General features: G+C 37.0%; 1 protein-coding gene across 2 annotated transcripts in view; it reads left to right on the forward strand.

Annotated features, from left to right (window-relative positions):
- Positions 1-25755, forward strand: part of Dhc64C (dynein heavy chain, cytoplasmic) — a 353617-nt gene that overhangs the window by 235554 nt on the left and 92308 nt on the right. For both annotated transcript variants that reach the window (XM_067155359.2, XM_067155358.2), the window contains exon 53: positions 23754-23871. In XM_067155359.2, the coding sequence (XP_067011460.2) occupies positions 23754-23871 (118 nt within the window). The remainder of the gene's footprint in view (positions 1-23753; positions 23872-25755) is intronic.

Here is a 25755-nt window from a genome sequence, read left to right on the forward strand (position 1 = left end):
TTATAGATCTCTTTGTGGTGGTATTTGTCCATGCAGACGTGGTCCAGTTGCCATTCTCCTTTAGTGTAGTCAGGGTGTTTCCATGTTTTGAGTTTTTGAGGTTTCCTCTTAAAACATGTAGATTTTGAGATTAAATTATGGTTTCTACACAGGTCAACTAGTCTCTCTCCATTTTTATTTGTTTTCTTGTGTGCTGGCCATTTTCCGATGATGTCACGGTATTTTCTTTCTCTGCCTAGTTGAGCGTTGAAGTCGCCTATTAATAATTTTATATGGTGTTTGGGAATGTTATCTATGGTCTGGTCCAATAGGTCCCAAAATTCTCCTGTTTCCTCCTGGTCTTTTGAGGAGTTGTTTTTATCATTAGTGGGAGCATGGGCATTTATTATAGTATAGATTTTATTAGATGCCTTTAAGGTGAGCGTTGAGAGTCGTGGAGACTGTGATCTGAATTCTTGAACTGAGTTTATTATTTTAAGGCTGACCAAAAATCCTGTTCCAAATTGTGGGACATTCTTCATCACTCTCTTCCCGGGTATACCTTTATAAAGTCTGTACCCTTGAGATTCCAAGGCATCCTGGTCAGTGTTTCTAATTTCCTGTAATCCCATGATAAGAATTTTGTGTTGGTCCATTCATAATGAGGTATCTCATAAACACCATTAGGTTTTTCTGCACACCAATGGCGAAAATTACGACGGCTCACACGACCCTTAAGATGAAACCAGGCCTCATCTGAAAAGAATGCAAGCCGTTGGTCAAATAAACGATCATTCAATGAAGCAAAATACTGCTCACAATATTTCACTCTTGTGGCTGGATCAGCAGGTTTTAAACAATGGGCCCGTGTAAACCAGTATGGTTTGATGTGTAACAGCTTTGTAGCTTTGTGTGTAGAAGAAACCGAAACCCCTACTTGTGCTAATTTTGTGAGTGATTTATTCTGAGGACTGTTCAAGATTCACACCAATGTCATCTAGCTTCTCTGTTAAAACTTTTGTGTGCACGCATGTTTTTTATTGAACACTGAGGCAGTAATTTTAAATTTATCTACAATTACGTGCATCTGTGCTCATGAAGGTGGAATTTCACCAGAAAATTGCTGAACAAATACTTGACTTCTCCATCGAGCAGACTCATACTTAAAATAAATTTTACATACGAAAATACAGCGTTGCAACGATAACTGCCTCGCCATGTTAACAGCTGAGATTCAGACTGGCTATTGATGCTACGTCGAACACGTGCACGCTCCTTGCAAGGTCAACAACTATGCGCATGCATCCTGTACAGCTGCTTATGTCTCGGAGAGTAGGAATGCCGCTGGATGGTTTTGGTTTTAAGAGACCCTCTGTATACCTTACTGAATGCCGTGCCTCGTCCGCCAAACCTGTTCGTATATATTTTAGTACAGTGTCTACTTCGCGGAGCTCATATAAGAACGAGAGATAATGCCATGTTTTGAATTTCTGTGGAAACGTTCAAAGAAGTTCTTTATGGCAGGATATGCCACTCTATTTCTCGTGTTTTGAAAGCGATCTGATGTTATTTCGGCTTTGTTGGAGTGAAACATCTTTCCCGCTATTGTATTGCCAGCATAGCGTCTTGAAGTATACATTTCTCTTGTTGACAAAAAAAAAAAAGAATGTTTCCTATAAATAGTGATTCAGGAGAACAATATTTTGATGAGGAAAATGGAGAATATATAAGTGGTAGTGATGAATCTGATGAGGAATTGTCACCAGTTCCTAAGATTTTTTTTCCCCCCCAAATGTTCACGATTTTGATATACCAGTTTTGGAATTGCCAATTTTATATTATATTTCAGTAATAGTATCACAGTCGGTAATAGACACAGTGCAGAAAAGGAGGGTTGCATTTTTCTACCACATATAAAGACGACCAGAAACCAGAGTAGTGAAACATCTTTTCAACTACTTTTGGAAAATTAAAACCAATAATAATTGGTTCAAATAAGTCCAAGATGATTTAGATTAGTTAGGCTTGACAAAGCAGCTAATTGAAGACTGAGAAGAGGAGAGGATCCTGGGAAACGGAGACTTGAGGCTTACACTAAAAACTTTTACATGCAAACAGTACACTATAACTGACAAAGATAGGGCAGCCAGGTTGGAAAGAAATAAGAAGTTCTGAGAGCAGAAGAAGAAACATAAGCCAGATTTGTAGTTACTACTCCTAAGACTTAAATGTATATGGGTTGATTAAAGTGCTCCAATGTGGGCGTAAAATAATTGTAAAATAATAGTATCGCAGGGTGGAGTAGCTGTGCATTTTAACATTCTATGGCTATGGAGCCAAGCTCTGCGTTCAGGAGGCGAGTGGGTTTGAATCCCGTTGGCTCTCCTGAAAATGGTTTTCTGTGGCTTCCCTTTTCACTTCCAAGCAAATCCCGGGACAGTTCCTATTCGTATGCCACAGCCAATTCCTTCCACTTCCTTACCCATTTTCATTCGCCATCATTTATTTCATCTTCATTATCTTCTCAACTGAGGTTGGCATCTGGCTGTCAAAACATGCTGTAAAATATCATCTCACCTCATCCCTGACCCTGAATCAGGAAATAGGGCTAAGTAGTAGATACACATTCAAGTAATACTGTCAGTAAAAATGTATCTGTAAAAGTGCTTCTTCCTTTAAAGTAATCTGGCCCTGAGAGTTTGCCTGGTCATCAAAACATGGCTGTGTGAGAAATACTTTAATTAGATCCCAGAATAGCTGCTATGCACAGGTTTTTCAAAAGCTAACGAAACATTTATCTTGAAAACATGCTGAAGTTTTGATACATACTGAGTGGAACTCCTTCAGTACTGATCAGCAAATTTGGAAGAAGGATGAAATGACAGGAAAGCATAGAATGTTGGCTCCTGATTTAGAATGAAGCTAGGTTCAAGGAAAATTAGTATTTCCTATATGTGACTGTTTTAAATAGAGCCTTTATATATAAAAACGCAGATTTTCAACACCTCTGCCATACATGTTAATATTGAAGGTAAATTTGCGTGGTAAATTGAGATGGTGGTACTTATGATTTGATTCCTTTAATTTTGTTATTATCGTCGCCATAAGACCTATCTGTGTCGGCGCGACGTAAAGCCTCTAGCAAAAAAAATTTTGTTATTCTTAATTTTCATTTGATACAAATCCTCAAGTTTTAAGTATTAGATTAAGACATGTAGACTTTTAAAAACTGAGTACTTATTCATCTATGAAAGTTAATTCACCTTACAAAAATATTTTGACTATATCATACCAGATTCCTCTGATTATGAACCTTAGATTTTTTTTGAAACCATTATATTAAGCTAAAGCGAGTTCTACTGTTTCTCAAAGAAGGTAGTAGCATACAGTTTTGCCTTAGCAAATTAATTCAGTACAGATAAGGAAAGTCTTAACGACTTCTAGTCATATATTGTTCGATCTTCCTTTTTGTGATGTTCTTTTTGTTAAAAGTAGTATTCAAGTCCTGAAATATTAGCATGCCGTACAAGTCATTCGTTATTTGATGTTGAAACTGCATTATAAAGCAATTTTGCAAGAATATACTCGTAGAGAATTTTTGAATGCACTCCATATTCCACTGTCCCCACCTAAAAATATCCTCAGAATTACATTTTTCATCTTGTAAATAGTTCTTACATTTGCCAAAACGGTGACCCTATTTTCTGTATTTAAAAATGTAAGGACAGTACTACAAAAATTTTTATTTCCTAACAAGGCATATAAGGTTCCTGCATTTTCTTTTGGAAGCACTCAGCAGGAAAGTAAGCTGATGCTGATATTTAAAATTAAAGAAAACAGAAAATAGTGTCTAATCTAATACAGTAGAACCTCTATAATTTGAAATCAGTTCATTCAAAATCTCGCCTAATTCGAAGCAGCTCTCGTTCCCGGAAACATGAGGTACGGTTTTGCATGTTATTTAAATCATTTAATTCGAAATACGGATCATTCGCAATGCGAAGAACAATGTCGGTCTCGTTACTGAAATTCAGACTTTTAATTCGAAACTGCCTTTACATTTTGAAAAAAAAAATAGTATTTTACGGAGTAATTTTAAATTCAAAATTTCTCCGCGTCATGAAAGAATGAGTCTTCCGGAACGTGAAGGGGTAACTTTGCGCACTTTCACCTACTTCGGCGTGTCGACAGAGTGCTTCCTGTCCGCTATATTCAAGCGGAATCGTTATCATTTTGTATTCAGCGTTTTAAGGAACGCCACAATGTCACATAGCAGGCAGTGTGCAGAGAGGTAGAATCCGCGAACACTGGTGACAATTGGCGAAGAAGCATGGCTTATAGCCTATAATCAATTTGTACGCACCAAACAATATTGTCAATGCCGATGAAACTGTATTGTTTGTTTTATTATTTTAAATGCCGAGACCAAACGGACGTATGGTTTTAAAGGAGAGAATTGCCAGCCGGGAAATGTACTGTGTTGCTATGCAGTGCACACGGAAGCGAGAGACTTCCTTCCTCTGTCACAGGAAAGTTTGAAAAGCCACGATGTTTTAAGGGCGTCGGGCACTTTCCATGCCGGTACAAGGCATCTAAAAATTCAGACAGTACAGTAATCCAAAAGATAAAGCATTTGCACCAGGGGAGCCAGCATAATTTTTCCTCGTCTTTGAATAGTGTTTTTCTTCCTTTCATTGCGTGAGGTTATGTTTGTCATTGTTTTACACTAGTGCATTATTTGAATAATGTAAATGCACCTTGTTGGATAAATTTCTGAAATAGTGTTTTCCATGGCATTTGAAAAGTTTAAGCTGAGAATCAAGGTGATTGCATGCATTAATGGGTCTTAGAAGTGCCATGGCGGGAAATCGTATAAGTATAGTTGCTGTACTGTTGTTGTAATGTGGGCGGAAGCAAGAGACTTTCTCCCCTCTTCATAAGGAAGTTTGATAAGCCGCGATATTTTAAGGGCATCAAGTACTTTCCGTGCAAGTACAAGGCATCTAAAATGCATACAGTACAGTAATCCAGTGAATAAAGCACTTGCACAGGGGAGCCAGTATAGATTTCTCCTCGTCTTTGAATCCTGTTTTCTTTCCTTTGATTTCATTGCGCGGGTTTGTTTGCCGGTGAGTTATCCAAGTGCATTATTTGAATACTGTAAATGCACCTTGTTGGATACATTTTGGAACTTTTTCCATGGATTTGAGCGGTTTAACCCGTGAATCAGGGTTAATTGCATGCAGTAACAGGTCTTAGGATATATTGTGACACCGCAAGTGTTGGCATTTCCGAAGTACGTGTTGGCGGTTAATTCGAAATCACGTAATTCGGAAGTCTGATTTCTGCATCCCAGCAACTTCGAATTAACGAGGTTTTACTGTAATTAGGTAGCTACTTCCTGTTTTATTCCTTATAGTAACATTCCATTGTATAAACTCATCTAAAAAAAAATCAATGTTTGTTTTTCTTGTGAGGTCTGAAAATCTTCTGACTTGTATTGGGGGGAGAAGTATTATTTATCCATATGATTCTCTGGAAATATAGAAATTAAATTTTCAAGACCTAAAATTTTGTGTCAGGTGTAAGTCTTTCTAAGTCCGGCCCCGCGGTGTACGGGGCAATGCGTCCGCCTGTCACCCGGCGGCCCCGGGTTCGATTCCCGGCCAGGTCAGGGGTTTTTAATTGTAAATGATTAATATCCTTGGGGACTGGGTGTTTGTGCCATTCTTAACGCTCCTTTCCTCACATTCAACGCTCTACACTTCCGCAATTCCAATTACACGCAGGTTCATATCATATGGTGCAAGTACGAGCAAAAGATTTCTATAGGTCGACGCCCCGAACAAATAGCATTAAAGAAAAGTCTTTCTAAAATGGAGATAATACAGAATCAGATTTACTGTAATGTTGCTTGTATCTACATTTTGCACTTCAGAAATAATTATTATTCTTTAGGACATGCTATAGTTTAGTTTAATCCTCAATACATTTATTTTTGCCATGGAATAAAGTCCCTTTCAGAAATTCTTTGCAGGTCTTAGCGAAAAAGAAATCCTCTCTCTGTTTACATCGCCGCTACTTTGCAAGCACACTTCAAATCCCCTTATGAAATCCTTAAATACCAAGCTTAATCATGTCCTAGGTCTTCTGTCTTTAACACACACTACACTTGAAGACATTGGTTTTTTGTGTAATTTCTAATACATTTTATGGCATAATCTCTCTCCAAAACAATTCATATGCATAGTTCCACAGTATATTTTCAATCCTACCTTAGCTGATTTCTCTTCAATAGTAGACCCCGTAGTCTGTCATTTTCACTTGTTCATATGAATAATCCTTGTTACTTTCATGTCTGTTTCTTCAACATGTGAATAAGCTTTCACTTCCTTGTAGCAGAATTGTTCTTGTGTTCTTGAGAGAGATATTGTGATGAGTTTCTCTTTTATTAAAATAAAACTACTTCCACGCATGGTGGGGGACATAATTCAAGGTTGTCTTCTTAGTAATGGAGCAAGTCTCCCTTCATTCTGGCTAATTTTGATTTTCCATTGCTTTGTAGCTGATGATACATACAGATGCAGAAAAGAGACTGATGCAGTTCATTACTTCTTTATGGGTGTGGAATTCAGAGCTTAGGCCAACAGGTCTGTTTATCAGATACTGTTTCACGTAGACTTGCGCACTGTTTTCTTTTCAGTGACTTGCATTTTACTTCTGAGTTTTACAGTGTCTACCCCGTTCATTTTTATATCGCCTCTTCTACTGATCCGGACTGTACTTGATCTTTCATTTCCTTTTCCTATGCATTGTTTTTCATGTTTTAATCGGCTGATGATGACCTGGACTAGGGTCGAAACCGGTACCATTTCTACTTATTATTAAATAAGAATGTAATTCACTACATTTCTTATTCTTTTGTATTGAATAGGTTGAATCGCTTGATCAATTATTTCAATTTTAACTATTCAGAAGTTGACATTGTCATTTGGGTGACTAATGGATACACTCTAACGAGCTATAACTTGTATTTGGAGCTAAGGTCAAAGTTAAACAGTAGGTGCGAGAAGCCTTCAGTAGCCTTCCCTACCCATATTAACTACAGTATAATTAATATAATGACTTAATGTTTCCTGGACTTGACTCCTATACTAGATTTGTTTGAAGAAAGTCATACTTTGCCATGTTAACTCAGTCAATGGAGCTTAAAAGCTTTTTGCTTTGTCAAACCTATTAGTTACAACACACATACATAACATTGCAACATACATGTAAGAAAATAAACCCACTCGCACTAATAACCACAGAATGATATGTTTCATTGTACCAGAATATCCTCAGATTCTTACAAACCGACAAAGTGGCTGGGCAGTTTAGGTCGCGTGGCTGTGAGCTTGCATTTGGGACATGGTAGGTTTGCATCTCACTGCCAGCTGCCCTGAAGATGGTTTTCTGCAGTTTTCCATTTTCACTCAAGGCAAATGCTGGGGCTGCAACCTTAAGGTCATGTACGCAACCTTCCCTAGCCCTTTCCCATCCTTCCGTCGCTGAAAACCTCTGATGTGTTAGTGCGACGTTAAATCACTAACATAATAATAATAATAATAATAATAATAATAATAATAATAATAATAATAATAATAATAATGCGAGTTGTTGTATATATGCTCTCTGTAGTCTGAATATAGATTGTATCTAATCACATTTTTGTGTTCTTTGAATCTGGTGTGGAATATAGTGTACAGGCCAGACAAAACGTCAACATCTATTTTTCATATTTTGTATTTCTCCTACATGGTGTTGCCCAAAAAGAATAAGAGTACTACAATCATAATTTGTCTCACTTGTACATTATAAAAGCATGATTTGATGTGGTTTGGTAGAATCTGAGGGTGTTATTGTAGAACAAAGCATGTTACTCTGTGTTTGTTAATGTGTGTGGTTTATTTTGCGTTTATGTTCTAGTGTTACATGTATTAACTAGTGTTTTAAACAGACTGAAAAGTTGTAAATTTCCATCATATGCTTGAGTTCATACTTTTTCCCATAAGCATGGAAGTGTTTCTAGTAAGTGAAGTATTATGAAGATCAAATTTGGTATTCATTGTTATTGACGCTGCTTTAAATGTAGTACTTTAATTCTGTTTGCCTACCATGAGAATGATAAAACCTGGTTATCTTCCTTGACTGCAACTGATGTATGGCAAAATAAGTAACCCAGATAAAAAAATTACTCATTCCACTTCCAGAAAGTACCTTAACACTGAGTAACGCCACCTCTGACCTGGATAACTGCCAGGGTGGGAAATGACTCCATAAAATGTTGCAAGTATGCCATATCAAAATGAATCCTCTTGCTTGTAAGGAGAACCCGTACTTCAAGGTAAGGTCAGGGATGTCATTATCTGCATTTCATCTGCTGCCCCAAATAGTCCCACAGCTTTTAGATGGGATTTAAATGGGGGGGAACTTTGCAGGCCAGACCAGGTGCAACAGGGTGCTTAAATGCTCCCCAAACTGGCAACACCTGGTCGCAGAGAATGTCCAGATAGATGTGCTAGTTCATATCTGAACGAGTGAGCCTGGGTCGTGGTATGAAGAAATCCTCCATACTACCACACACCCACCTCCTATTTGAACCACACCTTCCTTATGAAATGCTTCTTCATTGGGCCATTGGTATACTCTGAGTCTTGCGTCATTGGAGAAAAGGCAAAATTACTACTCATAATACACTACTCGTTTCTAGTGTTCGTGTTTTCAAGCCCATTGAAGATGTGCATCTTTCTGCACCTCTCTGAGCAGTCTGTTGCGTGGTATTCTAATGCAGTTTGTCTCATTGTTTATTAATTGGTGGAATGCACCTGCATTCACAGACTGCAGCAGTTCAGTGGGATTTGAAACATATTTTCAGTGACAAGATGCGACACACGTCTCCGGTTCTTCTGGGTTAGGATCTTCCTGCAACCATAGTTCTGATGGTTTTTTTGTGCTCACACATGGAACAGCATTCCTTGTTGACATGTTAGGCAGCTTGCAGTGATACACCAACAAATTGTGCAACTTCATTCACTGTGTTCTCATGCGCATGCCGAAACACGATGGCTCTTTTTTGCCAGTGTGTTACATCTGTGAGTCAACTTTTGATACGCTGTTCATGTACAGCAAATTGGCACCCTCATGCCACATCATACATTAGTGGTGTGTTATTTGGCCATATGTTATAGGTGCAGTACTATCCATATCAACATAAATGGAGCACTGTTGAGTTCTTGAGGGGGTGACTAATTCTTTGTGTGGAGAGCTTAGTTGTACTGACTTAATGGTACAAGCCCTGTATATTTTTATTTTCTGTTTCTGCTAGTACATATAAATTTGGGCATAATGTACACTGTGTGATCAAAAGTATCCGGACACCCCCAAAAACATGCGTTTTTCATCTTAGGTGCATTGTGCTGCCACCTACTGCCAACTACTCCATAGCAGCGATCTCAGTAGTCATTCGAACTCGCGGACTTCGTACGTGGTCAGATGATTGGGTGTCGTTTGTGTCAGAAGTCTGTATGCAAGATTTCCACACTCCTAAACACCCCTAGGTTCACTGTTTCTGATGTGATAGTGAAGTGGAAACGTGAAGGGACACGTATAGCATGAAAGCGTACAGGCCGACCTCGTCTGTTGACTGACAGAGACCGCCGACAGTTGAAGATGGTCGTCAAGTGTAATAGGCAGGCATCTATCCAGACCATCACACAGGAATTCCAGGCTGCATCAGGATCCACTCCAAGTACTACGACAGTTTGGTGGGAGGTGAGAAAACTTGGATTTCATGGTCGAGTGGCTGCCCAAAAACCACACATCACGCAGGTCAATGCCAAATGACGCCTCGCTTGGTGTAAGGAGCGTAAACATTGGACGATTGAACCGTGAAAAAACGTTGTGTGGAGTGGCAAATCGCGGTACACAATGTTACGATCCGATGGCAGGGTGTGGGTATGGTGAATGCCCGGTGAACATCATCTGCCAGCATGTGTAGTGCCAACAGTAAAATTCGAAGGCGGTGGTGTTATGATGTGGTCGTGCTTGTCATGGAGGGGGCTTGCACCCCTTGTTGTTTCGCGTGACACTATCACAGCACAAGCCTACATCGATGTTTTAAGCACCTTCTTGCTTCCCACTGTTGAAGAGCACTTCGGGGATGGCGATTGCATTTTTCAACATGATCGAGCACCTGTTCATAATGCACGGCCTGTGGTTACACGACAATAACATCCCTGTAATGAACTGGCCTGTACAGAGTCCCGACCTGAATCCTATAAAACACCTTTGGGATGTTTTGGAACACAGACTTCGTGTCAGGCCTCACCGACCGACATCGCTACCTCTCCTCAGTGCAACACTCCGTGAAGAATGGGCTGCCATTCCCCAAGCAACCTTCCAGCATGTATGCCTGCGAGAGTGGAAGCTGTCATCAAGGCTAAGGGTGGGCCAACACCATACTGAATTCCAGCATTACCGATGGAGGGCACCACGAACTTGTACGTCATGTTCAGCCAGGTGTCCGGATACTTTTGATCACATAGTGTATATGGCAAAAGATGCAAACTTGTAAGTTGTTAAGGATCTGCCTGTAAAGTTTATCTTCAACAAGTTAACTGCTATAGGAGTCTGACTGGACCAGCAGCATAGGCATTTCTGAAGAACTGTGCTGGTCTCGCCGGCGATTGGTCACCTATTTGGTTCAGCTATGCAGCATAGAACGTTCTCAAAATGCCGTGGTATGTTATGTTTCTTGTCGGCCCGATGTGATTTTACACAGTAATGAGTAATGACCAGGTTGAGATTGAGAATTTTTTACAACTTATTTGACAATACAATACATTTTAGTTGGAAACTATTCAATCATCATTTGTGTGCATTGAAAGATATAACTAAATTACCAATGAAAATTCCGTACATTCCCGTATGTATGACATTGACACAGTGAAAGGAAACTATGACTACTGATGGGTCCCAAAGTTTTTGCACCAAACTATAACACAGTGACTAACAAGAGTTAATATCTGTCGCAAAAGGCTAAACAGTGGCCTGTGCCCCTGCTTTAAATTTTAAATGCTTATAATGACCAAGAATGCTGATCAGCACACCAGTTATAGCCCCTGTATTTCATAATTTTTTCCTAATTTATGGTTTATTAACAATATACATACATGATAAAATAAGAAATTAGGTGATACCATGTTTCAGTCAAAATGGCACTTAGCAAGGGAGTAGCCAAAAGTAGTGGGCAGTTAATAGACTAGTATTTATTGTTGAATGTTCTTTGTATTATCCTTCTTGCCTTATGGTATGTAATTTGATAGTAAAGTTTAGTGTTTAGTGTATTTCTTCCCCTTACAGTGGAAGTACTGTATTAAGAAATTCTCCTAGACTCTCTTTCTTAGCTTAGCTGTAGTGAAAGTTTCTTTTCATTCTGGTGTTCTTAGTCATTTCAGTTCCTATCTTTGCTGATGGAACCTCTTGTAACAGTATCTATTGCATGTTTTTGCTCGTTAGGTTTATATTCTACCTTTTAGCTCACTTTTTTCTTTTCATTTTGATAAAGTTGTCTTTTCTCATGAGTGCAATATTTTTATCACTATCCTTTATATTGTTGCAGATTTGCAGCACAACTTCTCATAGTAGTGAATTCACTTAGGAACTTGCTTTGCTGTATCATATTTCAGTAAGAATTGGTTTGGTTTTCAGCACTTCATAATGGAGATGTTAAGTTCCATCAAAATTCCATTTTTCTGTTGGAAAATATGGAATATAGTGTTTGTATTTTTTAATTAATACCTATATTTTGAATCATTGTTTAGTTAGGAAATTAAAGTAGGGTATTTCATTGTAAAATGTCATTACCGATAAGTCACCATGAGGTGATGTAACTTTGGTGTATCTTATCAACAACCTTTGCTGCTCTCAGACATCTGGCAGAAAATATGACTACTGTTTCATGTGTCAGTATTTGGCCCTAAATCACTGGTTAGCTGTGTTGTCAGATCAGTGTAAATCTCAACCTTCGGAGATGCATCTTGTTCTATATTGATGTAGTGTTTAAACAAAGAATGATGGTGGTGATTATTGTTCAGAGAGGAAGTAGAAAATCAGAAGAGAAAGGAAGAAATCCAATCCTTTGAAAAATGAAGGTACTCAAAAAGGAAAGGGACCATGGAGGGTGTGAAAATGAGACTCCCTTGGTCTCTCAGACCTTCCACTGTCGGGATTGGAAGAAAACAAAATTTGACCAAGGAAAGTCGGATTGGAAAGGTGAAAGTCAGAAGCCTGGGACAAGCAAGTGGAAGCACCGTCAGACTTGGCTAGGGTCCCATGGCTGCAGACTCGTGCTTCCAAGTTTGAGAGACCCAAGGGTCCCCTTTGTCGCCTCTTACGACAGGCAAGGGCTATCTTGGGTGTATTCTGCCATCCTCACTGGGGGGGGGGGGGGATAGAAAAAATGCAAGGTAAAGCATCTCTATATCAATGTTAGTAAACATGGTTACAAACTTATTTCCAATACTGTTAAAACATAAACTTTGTTAATCCCTTACCTTCTGTGCCTGAAATTGCAGATTAAATTTTGGCATGTGGGTTGGCTGTGAAAGTGTGTAAAAGCAAATCACCCATGTCAGCCATTTTATAGGCACATTAACAAAACTACATATCAAGGTGAAATTTTGGAACTATAACTTCTCTAAAGAGATGTATTGAACAGATAACAGGCTTAAATTGAGAGAAAAAAATGTAAACCCCTTGAAAGTTTCAAAATTTCTGTAGATCACTTTGAAGATTGTAATTCATACTTTAACATTTCAGACCACCTGTAAAAAAAATTTCTAAGAAAGACTATAGCAGTTGAGAGGTAAAGTAAAATATATGAATACCCTTGTGCTTGAAGGAGTGCAGGAAGAAGAGGTTAATTTGAGAATTATCTGAACAGAAAAATTATTAGTTTCCTATTTCCATTCTTGATTGCAAAGCATATCTACAGAGCTTGTCGTCAAGTTCTGTTGCTCAGGATGCATATCTTTAAGAATTTAGTAGGCCAAACAAACATGGTATGAAATTTTAAAACTAATGATCTACAGAAAACTTATTATTATTATTATTATTATTATTATTATTATTATTATTATTCATGGAACTATCATTCCATTTGTTATAGAATATGCTTCACAGATAAGAAAATGCAACTTTGAGGTGCAAAGACAGCACTGTAGATTACTTACTGACTTATTTATTCTTCATATTGATTTCACAGGAAGGAGCTATACATTTCAACACAAATATATATTTTCCTAGTATTAAAATGAGTAATAAATTTATTATGTAAATACACAAATGCTTTTGATATTTTTTCAAATAGTTTAGTAATCTATTTGCACTTTTTCAACTTCTAATTTTGGCAATAGAAAGCACCTATATTCACTTCTGGAAATGCTCAGTACACATGTGCATATTTGAGAACATGAACATAGCTGTAAATATTGTCTTTTCTTTCTTCATTTTCTTTGCAAGTCTTTATTGTTAACATTTTATTTTCTTCCTGATGTTCATTTCATGTTATAGGGAAATGTATTTGTACCATCTGTCCTTCTCCTAATATTGGTTTGTAATTGAGGAAATAATACTTTTTAACATGGATATGCTTTTGGGCTGGAGGGGGGGGATGTCTATCGGGAATTAGTATCATCAATTTCCCGACACTATTGTAACCATGGCAACCAGTGTTCATCTATGTATACTAAGTTAGTGGAGTCATCTTACTCTGCGCTTTCTTCCTATAACCAAGAGCTTGAGAAAATCTCGTATCAAGTGAACCCTGTTGTACTCTTCAGTCCACAATTAAAATTTTTGGAACTGGCAAAAAAAAACCCACCCCACAGGCCTTGGAGCAAGAGGCAGGCCACACTATGTCTTCACCACAGGCCCGGCTTATAATAATAATAGTGTTATATTTACAAGATCTAGAATGTCCTTCATTTTCTCATAATTCACACTCCTTTTTCTTTCGGTTTATTGGAACTCTATCTCCCATGTAGATGTAATCAAAGGATGAATTATCTGTACTCCGTACATATCTTAAGAGGCTACTAAGAATCTGTACTTAGTCTCTCATCTTCCAAGCCCAAAAGTATATCCGTGCAGCAGAGAAAATCTTAGTGTAAATTTTATGACTTGTTTTTCCTTTTTTACCAAGAGAGTATAATAGTGACAAATACGAGGTTTGGGAGCGAGTATTAATATTAATAGAGCACCATTTACACTTCTTCGTTATTGAACCATGAGAATTTGTAACATAACCATTTTAAGCAACTTGCCCTTTTTCTCTGCTTTTGTAGATCCCCTCAATACCCATCTTCCACTATTTTTTACTGATTAAATTGTTGTTTGCTACAAGAAATAAAACTATATTATTATTATTATTATTATTATTATTATTATTATTATTATTATTATTATTATTATTATTATTATTATTATTATTATTATTTAATACTGATATTTTTAATCATTGCCAAATTTCAGGTATCTCGGCATTTATTTTCCTTTCAACATTCTTTACATTAGGATTGGTATTGTCTTTTTTATATTTGAAGCTAACAGAACATATGAGTTATGTATAGGATGATAGTTCGCAATGTCACTGACTTACGTTTGTACCCTTAAATGATGTGTAAGTTGTCATTTTTATATTCATGGCTGTCATCTCCAGAACATGCTTTAACGTGTATAAACATCATTTTCTGGAGAAAATGCGTATGACGTTTTTTTGTTTGTAGAAAACTCAATCTTACCTTTATTTTGTGATAGGGCTAAACATTTGTATATTATTTTGACTTTTAGCAGATGAAACTGTGATAGTACATATATCACACCCCAGAATTATATGTAGAAGTTAGAGATATTATTGTCAGTATTCGATTTATTATTATGATTATTATTATTATTATTATTATTATTATTATTATTAGTATTACATTTATATATTTTGCCATTTATATTGGTAAGCTGAAAGATATCCACATATGTAGGTATGAGTAATTTGTTTTGCACGAGTGGGAAAACATTGCTTTAATAACTCTCGTAATTTGAATGAGTCATCTGGCTACCCCAGTGTTTGTTGATGTACTTGTGTCAGGAAATTCCATTAGTCATGTATATATCCCAGCCTGATGAGATGAGCGTGTTGTTGTACCAGGGAAATTTGATGATTCATGTAAAACTCCCGAGTGTTTGTTTATAACTTGGGAGAAAGAAGAGGTTTACTCATGATTGGCTGGCAAGCACCAATCCAGACGTATCATCTGAGAGGAGGGGGATGTTGATGTCTATAAAGGTTGATCATACGCCGGCAACCAAGGACATTGTGAAAAAGAGATTGTAAGGAGACATTGTAAGGGTGATTGTAGAGGTGATTGTAAAGGAACGAGAAGGAAGATAACTACAACTACAACTGACGCACTGTACGGGAAGGAAGTGGTGCTGATACACGGTACTGGAGTGACACGGCTGCAATGGACTGAACTTCAAACGTTCGTGGAGCGTAGTCTTGTTATGTTCGTGGAATGTGGCTGATTGTGGGGAGTGCTTGCGCATTAAGTATGGTAGCACTTGTGGCGGCCTAGCATTATATGTTGGTGAAAGCTATCTCAGACTTTCCATAAATTTATGTTGAGGATCGACAGACGTGTGTATATATCTTTACAACAAGTGTTAAAATATGTGAACACAGTAGTACAAGGTACAGTATCTGTGTGATAACTGCCGATTATGAGAATCGGTAAGTCGAATTGATATAGAAACAGTGAAGGGTATTTATCTTCATACATGTACATTGTTCATCGGACTATCTACAAATGGTACCTTAGTTCTCACTTTCGTTTTCCCACGGTTTTCATTATTGTTGTTGTTGTAAATATGGAGTCTTCCAGCAATATTTTGTGTGTGTATCATATGTATAATGTTGTATGTTGATGAGGTGCTCATGCACGGAATTTGTTCAGAATATAGTTAGCTATTTTAGAATCAGTGTTATTGATGAACCTAGGTGCAGTTCCTACCTAATTAGTCGTTTTCAGGAGGTTAGGTAAGGCCTGCACCAGATGTACCAGTACGCAGCATTATGTACACGCCCTGGGATATAAAGTTTATCATGCTCTTATCTAAATTCGAGGGATCCATTCTGGTGAACTCTGGCGCCCATACTACGGACATTTCGGTTAATTATGCTTATTAATTTTATTAAGTTTTTGAGTAATTTTATTTATATATTTTTATTTATTTATTATTATTATTATTATTATTATTATTATTATTATTATTATTATTATTATCATCAAAATAAGTTACAAAACATGCACAGGTTCACTAAATATCATACATATAAATAGCTGTCATTTCAAAAAAAGTTATTCATTGAAAAATGAGAATTGGCCTGAGTATATCTGAAATACAGTATATCCATTCTAAATTTCAGCTCAATCGGTCTTGCAGTTTTGGCATGATTCAGTGAGAAAGAAAGAGACCATCTCATTTTAAGCTATCGTGTGGTTTTTTTTTTTTTTTTCATAAATATATCTTCAGATCAGTATTTTGCAATAAAATATAGGCATGGGGTAGTTACATCAGAATGTTTGTGCAAAATTGAATTAAATTCTCTCTCCAGTTTTGTTGCAAATGTCAATTCAGGGGACAGACTGACTCCATTTCATTTTTCAGTGTAGAGATGATGCTGAAAATTTTTATTGTTGCTCAAAAAAAGGAAATCTAATCCAAATCCTCCTCGTGAACTTTCATGTGCTCAAGATTTCTCATTTGAATATTTTATTTGATTTCCAGAATCAGAAGCCCAAAGAGTGACAGATTTCATAGAACATAAAATGTAGTTGTTCAAAAATACAAGCAAAGATATTGAATAAAAACAAATTTCAATATATATGTCTCAAATAGAGGCATCCAACTGCACTTGCTGATGACTCTGTGGATTCAGAAGGCGAAATAAACGCTTATTTCCAGTTAAAGAAGCAGTTCTAAAACAATTACAAGGTACCAGATCTGCATTATTGCCGGGCTGAGTGGCTCAGACGGTTGAGGCGCTGGCCTTCTGACCCCAACTTGGTAGGTTCGATCCTGGCTTAGTCTGGTAGTATTTGAAGTTGCTCATATACGTCAGCCTTGTGTTGGTAGATTTACTGGCATGTGAAAGAACTACGGGACTAAATTCCAGCACCTCGGCATCTCTGAAAACTGTAAGAGTAGTTAGTGGGACATAAAGCAAATAACATTATTATTATTTAACCCCAAATACCTGGGAGGTACTCTGGACCACTCTCTGACTTACAGAAAACACCTCAAGAATACTGCAGGAAAACTTAGGACCAGGAATAACATCATTCGCAAACTAGCAGGCACAACATGGGGTGCTGATGCAAGTACTCTTCGTATGGCAAGCCTTGCACTGGTCTACTCTGTTGCCGAATACTGTGCACCAGTATGGTATAGAAGTGCTCATGTCCACAGAGTGGGAAACCTTATGGATCATAACGGGCACATTAAGATCAACCCGTGTGCTATGGTTGCACGTACTGGCAAGTATACCTCCTCAACAACTGAGAAGACAACAAGCTGCTGCCCAAACTTGGTAAACTTACATCTGTCCTGACTTTAAACACCTTCCGATTCACTCAGTGCTGAGTAATCCACCAACCATGCGTCTGAAATCCAGGAAGCCTATTTGGGATGATAACATTCTTAAGCAGCCAGGGCATTTCAACATCAACAAAGTCTGGAAGGAAGGGTGGAGAGATTTCTCATCATCTCGTCAAATCCAGTTAGATGATCCTTCCCAGCATGTTCCAGGAACTGATCTACCAGAGCTACGTGGTGCTAACTAAACCGCTTACGAACTGGTCATGGTAGGTGCAAAGCAACGCTGCACAAATGGGGATGGCTAGATTCACCTGCTTGCGACTGCGGAGCTCAAGAACAGACAATGAACCACATCATTCGAGAGTGTCCACAGCATAGCTTCACAGGTGTATGGGAAGAGTTCATGAACGCATCAACTCCAGCGCTTTCCTGGCTGAAGTCTCTTGATATTCATTTTTAATTTACTACGTACATATTTGTGTTAAATAATGTAGATCATTTGTTCCATACGATATATATATATAATTATTAATCTGGATTATTTATTTATTTAATTAATTAATTATTTAATTTATTTATTTATTTTTCCTTTATTTATTTATTATAGTCTTGTTTTCTATGGCGTGGCTTAGCTATAGAGCCTGCTATTATGCCCAGCCCATAATACACTGTTTAATTTGTTAAATTCTACAACATACTAAAATTGTGTAACTTATTGACTAACTGGAAAAGCTTAATGTCTAGTTCCTACAGTTAATATTTACATGAAGAAAGTAAATTACCTTAGATATGTGCTATGGATTATGTTCTTACATGTAAGTAATGTTTGCAACAGCTTTTGAACGGCAGGGAATTCCACAGGCGGATCGTAGCGGGGATCACTGTAACTAGTAACTAGTAGTGTGATGGGTAGGGAAACTTAGCAGGGAGCTAGTTAATGACCTTTTTTATGATTATTTCTGGATATTGGGTACTGAAGATCATCTCTCAATTAAACCGGTGTTTCGCACTGTAGAACACTATGAATAACTGACACAGAATGCAGATTTCGTCTCTCCTTAAATATAGCCAAGATAAGTGATTAAGGTAGGGGGAAATATGGCAATGTCTCAGTTTATTGAAGATAAAGTGAATACTTACGTTGAATGCGTGCTGTAATTTGCTACAATGTGTGCTGTTTAAACTTTTATATATCACGCCTCCGTAGTCGAAAACTGGTAGTTAGACTTTGTATAAGTAATTTTTTTGTTTTAAGTGGGAGAAGATCTCTTAGCCCTGTAAGTGAGTGTAGTGTGTACAAAGTTCGCTGGCTGATTTTTGTTGCATATTCAGACCAAATTAGATTTTTATCAATGATTAGGCCAAGATTCTTCAGAGACCGATTTACATTATGAACTATAGAAAATTAAAAATGGAAAGACAACAAACAAAACCACGAATGTTTGGATAAAATGCATAAAGAATCATTCAGAACCCTAAGAGAGAAATATTGCAGATGGTTGAGTGTTAATCCTAGCTTCTTGAGGGAGGGACGTGTGCCTTTAAAGGAGATTCTTCTGGCTCCAAAGAAAAAACCCTTCACTTCCCATATGTATCAATTGTATTTTAGTATTGTATTTAGGAATACGTGTGGAGAAAGCAGCTTTTTTCTCCTCGTTCACCAGTGATACGTGCTCGGGGTTCTTCTCAAAGCGTACTGTGAGAAATATGGAGCGAAACTCTTCTCAAATAAAACTTCAGATTTCTTTCAAGTCATCCATTATTTTATTCTATGTTTTTCCTGTGTAAGTTCTGAATTATTTGGCAAATTTTTTAGAAGGTCTTCCTTCTGGTCCTTTAATGGCATATAACGTACAGTATGTCGTTGGGCCCATAAAAAAAAACCTTCTTACAAAGTGTTACTTGTGATTCTTGTATTTTGGGCTATATTCCTAATTTTGGGTTTTGTGAGAAACTGAGGTGTAATATAGTTTATTGTTATTAACTGTACATAGAAGCTAACCATTATGTGGTGTTGGGTATTTGGTAAAGAAGTGAAATATAACAGAGAAAAAGCTAATAATGTGTATATATTATGGTGATGTAACTTACAGCAGAACTCCACTATTAATCATGTATTGGGTGATGCTGAATGCTTAAATGTTGTTCAACCCTGTTTGTAGTTATTTCTCCTTAAGGCTTTACCTCCTGTATCAGAAAAGAACCAAGTGGTATCTGTTGAATAAAATTTCTAAAAATCTGCTTAGGGCTCGAGGGCAGTAGATTGGATTGTTATTGCATTTTTACTTTTTCTAGTAAAGTACTGGAGTATTGCATATTGAACCAGTTTTTATTTAGTACAGTGAATCCTGCCTAAAGCTGCCACCATTTGCTCTTCCAAAAAATTGGCTGCTAAATTAAGGTTACAAAATTTTGAAACCTGGGAAGAAGTATATATTTCATTATAATGATTAGCTACAATAAGCCCTACACTATATTAAAACTAATATACAGGTGTATTGACTGGTTTACACCTTATTTAATTTATATAACTTGCAGTATAACAACAGAGAATGCTGATACTGAACTGTGTATGGCTGATATATGCCCTGATCCAGAGGTTGAGTGTGTGATGTCGTCTTAGGAGGTAAAAACTTCAATTTCACATTGGAGATTTGAATTTTAAGGTGTTAATAATAATCTAATGGCGTCAGCTACCTTGTGCAAGCATTTTAATTCTACGCCATCTGGCTGCTTGCTCGTTGATTTTGACATTCCGTTTTACTGCAGGCCTTCTAGATGCCGGAATAAACTGACTTTCTTGCATTTTATAAACAAAAGTTGTTCACTCTGCATTTTGACTCTCTTCTTTTTTATTCTATTCTGTTTTTCTTCCCACTCTTTTAAAATATTGTATTTATTTTTTAGAACATTATTCAATTGTCCTGCCACATTTGAACATTTCAGCAGGTTTCTGTGTAGAAATCCTTTCTCTCTTTCGGGGATCACCTTTCCTCTGTCTTTCAAAAATAAAACATTGCTTACTTACTATACATGGTACCTTTCATTGAATGAATACAGCACTTCTACTGAAGTCAATCACCACATTGCCAATATGTTTAAACGCATTATTCCAACCAAAAATATTTTAAACGAGTTTTGCATATTGTCAGCTTTTCCTATCACAGCTCTTCATTCATTGTCTCAGGTAGAATCCTCGGTAGGCTAGGGAGAAGAGAGGATTAGAAAGAAAGATAGTATTTATTGTACACTAGAAAAGAGGAACCACAGATGTGATAAAGATCAACTTTATTACTGTGAGGATGAACAAAAGTATTTGGAGCTGTTATGATTTCCCATTTCATTCAGGTCACTTGGTTAAATGTCTGGTCGCTGACTGCAGTGTTAGGTGACTGGCTATTGGAGGGGACCGGGCTGAGTGGTAGATTTACTGGCACGTTGAAGAACTCCTGCGAGACTAAATTTCAGCACCTCAGTGTCTCCGAAAACTGTAAAACTAGCTAAGGAGATGTAAAGCCAATAACATTAACATTACTACTATTGGAGGGGATATCAACATGTTTTATGAGAAAATTAATCTCGTCCTGAGAAAAATGATTGTTTATTGAGGTGACCGTTAAGTGATGGTGGCTGTTCAGGCAGGTTTTGCTGTATCTTGTATAGGGTCTTCATTCAATGGGATCTTTTTGTAAGAGTAAGATTAATATAAAATTAATATTGGAGTATGTTCCCAGATTCTTTTCAATAACATATTTGGAATAAAGTGATTTGGCCATGCGGTTCAAGTCTTTTAGCTGTAAGCTTGCCTTTGGGATAGTGAATCCTAGCCCTAATTGTGGATATTTTCTTGTATTGTAATTATATTTCTGCTCTTTTCAGTAAATTCTGCTAACATCTTTTTCTCATTTATTATGTAAATAACCATTTTGTCATTGCAAATTATTGACGAATTCAGTATGTTTTATAACTGCCATTGTGACACAAAGAACCTTGTTCAGTCAATGTGGAAGGGAAACATCGAAGAAAATACAACAGGACTGCCTGAATCAATTAGCTTAGAATTTATGTATTGTGGAGTTTGCTGTCAGTGCTCAGCCCCTCTTGGATTCTTGTTTGTCTTTATATTTCACTGACTTGACCTCTTTTGTGCTTTGTGTGGTGTGTTGTTTTCTTTTGTTTTTTACAATTTCTCAGTTTTCTAGCCTGTTTATATTTTTGTCTAATTAAGATTTTATTCTATAACATTTATTATAAATATTCAAAAATTGTTTACAATTTTTTTTTTCAAAATCTTAATACTTACAAATTAAGTTTAGTTTTACTACTAGGATTTTAAAAAATACATCAATTATGCAATTTTGCTAATGCATACAAATACTATGAGGTCAGATTATCTTTTGACCAGGACTGCCACAGCTCTCAGGACACAGCAATTTTAACGTCAGGCTGATCACGTTACTAGCACCTGGTTGCTTGATGCGATGTTGAGTGTAGTTTGAGTGCTGCTAACTCGAGAGACAGGCGCTGCATTAGCATTCTTTTGGGCGAAAGATAACGTGACCTCACTGTGTGTGCATCATAGACTGTAAAGGTACTCTTGAATGGTCATCATCAGGATCATTAGATCTGTGCCTCCACTAGTGCCGCCTCACCCAAATGCAATCATATTTTTATTAAACGATATTAATAAAACCATCTGAATTAATAAATCCATTCACTTTTTAATTCATATTTGGAACAAGTTTGCAGTAAGTGCTAGGTTCATTTGAGTAACTCATGATGTTCAGATTGGGTTGCTTTCTGGTAGCATGCTGTGCATTTTTACACTATGCTGAGTATGTTATTCCATTCGTAGATCAAAATCTTAAAAAGTTTATCAAGAGTGCAGTTGCTCACTTTTGACAAATGCTAACTCGGAAATGAGTAAACTGGTCACACTCCATACTTGATCATTACTGTCACGTCAGTCTACTGTCATTTAACCAGACTAATGTAATCGCCCACCGTATAAACTATTTAGGGAGGAAGTAAGAGAGTGGGTTTGTCCTAAGATTAGACTACCTCTTATTGAAAGGCTGTGTGTTGCTATGTCACAGCCAGGAGAGGCAGTGAGGGAGTGGGTTCGTCCTTGGATTAGACTACCTTTTAATGAAAGGTTGTACTTTGCTATATCGCAGCTTCTATGGCCCAATTATTACACTACTTGCCGCTTACGAATAGGTCTTCGAGATTGGTACCCCCTTTATATGGGTTGCTGAATGAGGGGAAAATCATAAATGTAACCCTGTCATTGAAGGGCTCATATTACAAAAGCCTTCAAGGAATCTTGGAGTAACCCTAACCATCGCATTAGGTCTCCTTTTAATCCTTAAATCATTCACAGTTGTCATAACTAAATCAACAGGTCTCAGTAACTGCAATGTTCTATTATGTTGTGTACAAGCCATTTCGAGGTTATGACTTACAGTCTTTGTATACAAGGGAGTTGGACTGTCTGTCCACTTAGACAGCTGTTGAAGTCTTCCTGCTCTAATACTTATTTCTTGCCTTGGTAAATTATGCTACCTGTTTTGACTCTACCAGTTTGTTTATACTTATTTTGATCATTCTCAAGTTTTCTTGTAATTCAAGTAGCAATATAGTGAATTCACTGAAAAAAAATTAAAATGAAAACCTACAATCTGTTTTCCAGTCATTGACTGGGTCAGGGATGGAATGAATGAAGCAGTTATAGGCTATTCGTACGATGGGGTTGCCACTCCCAAAGTGATTTATTAATGACTGACAGATGCTATGAAATGAGAATGGAGAGTGTTGCTGGAATGAAAGATGACAGGTAAAACCGGAGTACCCGGAGAAAAACCTGTCTCGCCTCTGCTTTGTCCAGCACAAATCTTGCATGGAGTGACCGGGATTTGAACCACGGTATCCAGCGGTGGGAGGCCGACGCGCTGCCATCTGAGCCACGGAGGCTCTCCAGTGAATTCACTATGTTGTGCAAATAGGGAAGAAGTATTCTAACATTATATAATTTGTGTAAAATAAGCCTTGATAGCCAAATCTTTTTATTTTAATAGGGATGATGTGCGTGAGAAGATGAGAAACAAGTACCTAAGTAATCCAGACTACAACTTTGAGAAGGTGAACCGTGCTAGTATGGCTTGTGGGCCTATGGTAAAATGGGCAATTGCTCAGGTAAGGTATATCACATTAGTTATTGATGTAAGCTCTCTTTGCATACATGAGATGACATTAATAATCATTCAAGCAGTTATGCTTTGAAATGGATGCAGGGTGGCACAGAACATATAAATGAAATTGTCATGTGATTGCAGGAACTGGGTAAATTAGCTTTAACTAGTTTTGTGTTATTAGCAAAAACTGTTTTAAGTGTTTCTTCGCAAAAAAAAAAAAAAGGATATAAATTGAAATGTATTACCTCATTTCTTTTCGGAAGGTCTTTATAGATAATCAGTTCCTATGAAGAGATGTAATTTAACGCTGTTCCTTGCTTCTATCATTACTAAAATAAGTAAAAATGATATGAAATACACCTTACTTTTTGCATCAACCTTTTTCTCCCTAGCAGAAATCAGATGTTTCTGTGTACAGGGGTTATTATACTCAAGCAAACTTAAAATTAAAGGACTTATCTGCACCAAAAAAAAAAAAAAAAAGAGGTGTACTGCGAATAATGAAAACATTCAGAAAACAAATACAACTTAAAAAACAAAACTGTAGTTGGTTCGACTAAAAATTGAAGTAATCATGGCTCGTGGCTGCTGGTTTCATGGAGAACAAGAATATTAAGTCTTTATATTTGGCATCTGCAGAGCATTCACTGAAAACCTGTTTCAGGCCAGTTTCCTGTAATCCACTCGCCTAAAATGTTTGCTCTCATATTCATAAGGGTTGGCTCTCTCTTTTGATTTAAAAATGGTAGAGCTTCTAAGAAACTAGTGTGCTCATTGTTGCGTCAGTTTTTTTTTTTTTTTTTTTTTAAGAAGATGCCATCTGCTTATTATGCTGAGGGAAATCCATGTTATTTTTATACTTAATTTGTGCATTGTCCAGTAGACCCCTAGGTAATTGGATAGCTGTCCAGGCCTTGCTTTACACTGTGTACTACCTCTGCTTTAATATCATATAGATAACTCAAAAACTCAAATTTCAAGTTACCTGTTATTTGCAATCATGTGACTAAATGAAACATGTGAATAGAATATATGGAATACAAAAGAGAAGTTCTTATAAAATATTACTTCTTTATTGAAGTAGTCCTTGTTGAGAATACTTGAAAAATGTAGTGTTCTATATGTCTATTAAAATTGCTTTGATCTCTGGAAAAGTGGAATGTACGAGAAATTTCTTGTGATTCTCGGAAAATGCTGCGTGGCTACATTTCTCAGTCTTGTGTGCTTATCTAAAATATCCCAGGCTCATGTATTTCATCTTGCATGTTCTGCATTATTATTATTATTATTATTATTATTATTATTATTATTATTATTATTATTATTATTATTGAAAATCCACAGCCTGTTTCCAGTCATTCGACCGGATCAGGAATGGAATTAATGAAACCCCCATCTAGCAGCAAGGATAGGAATTATGCCTGCTGCTGAAGCCTGTCGCACTAATGAATGATAGATGAAATTATATTGGAGTGTGTTGCTGGAATGAATTATGACAGGGAACACCGGAGTACCCGGAGAAAACCCTGTCCCGCCTCCACTTTGTCCAGCACAAATCTCACATTAAGTGACCGGGATTTGAACCACGGAACCAGTGGTGAGAGGCCGGTGCACTGCTGCCTGAGCCACGGAGGCTATCTTATTATTGTTGACTCTTAGCATCAGTTAGTTTGATAACTCATGGACACACTAGAAATAAAAAAAAAATATAATTAAATAATGTTATTCGTTAAACGTCCATTCTCTTGAAATGATCTTAACGGATGCAAGTGTGTTGGAAGTTTGTTCCACTAGAGTTCCACAAAATGCTTGAAAAATAGTTGCAATAACAGGCTAATAATTCAAATATATATATTGGAAGACATTCTGTATTTTATTTTGTTCA

Source organism: Anabrus simplex, chromosome 11, assembly GCF_040414725.1.
Source record: "Anabrus simplex isolate iqAnaSimp1 chromosome 11, ASM4041472v1, whole genome shotgun sequence".
NCBI classification, from domain to species: Eukaryota; Metazoa; Arthropoda; class Insecta; order Orthoptera; family Tettigoniidae; genus Anabrus; species Anabrus simplex.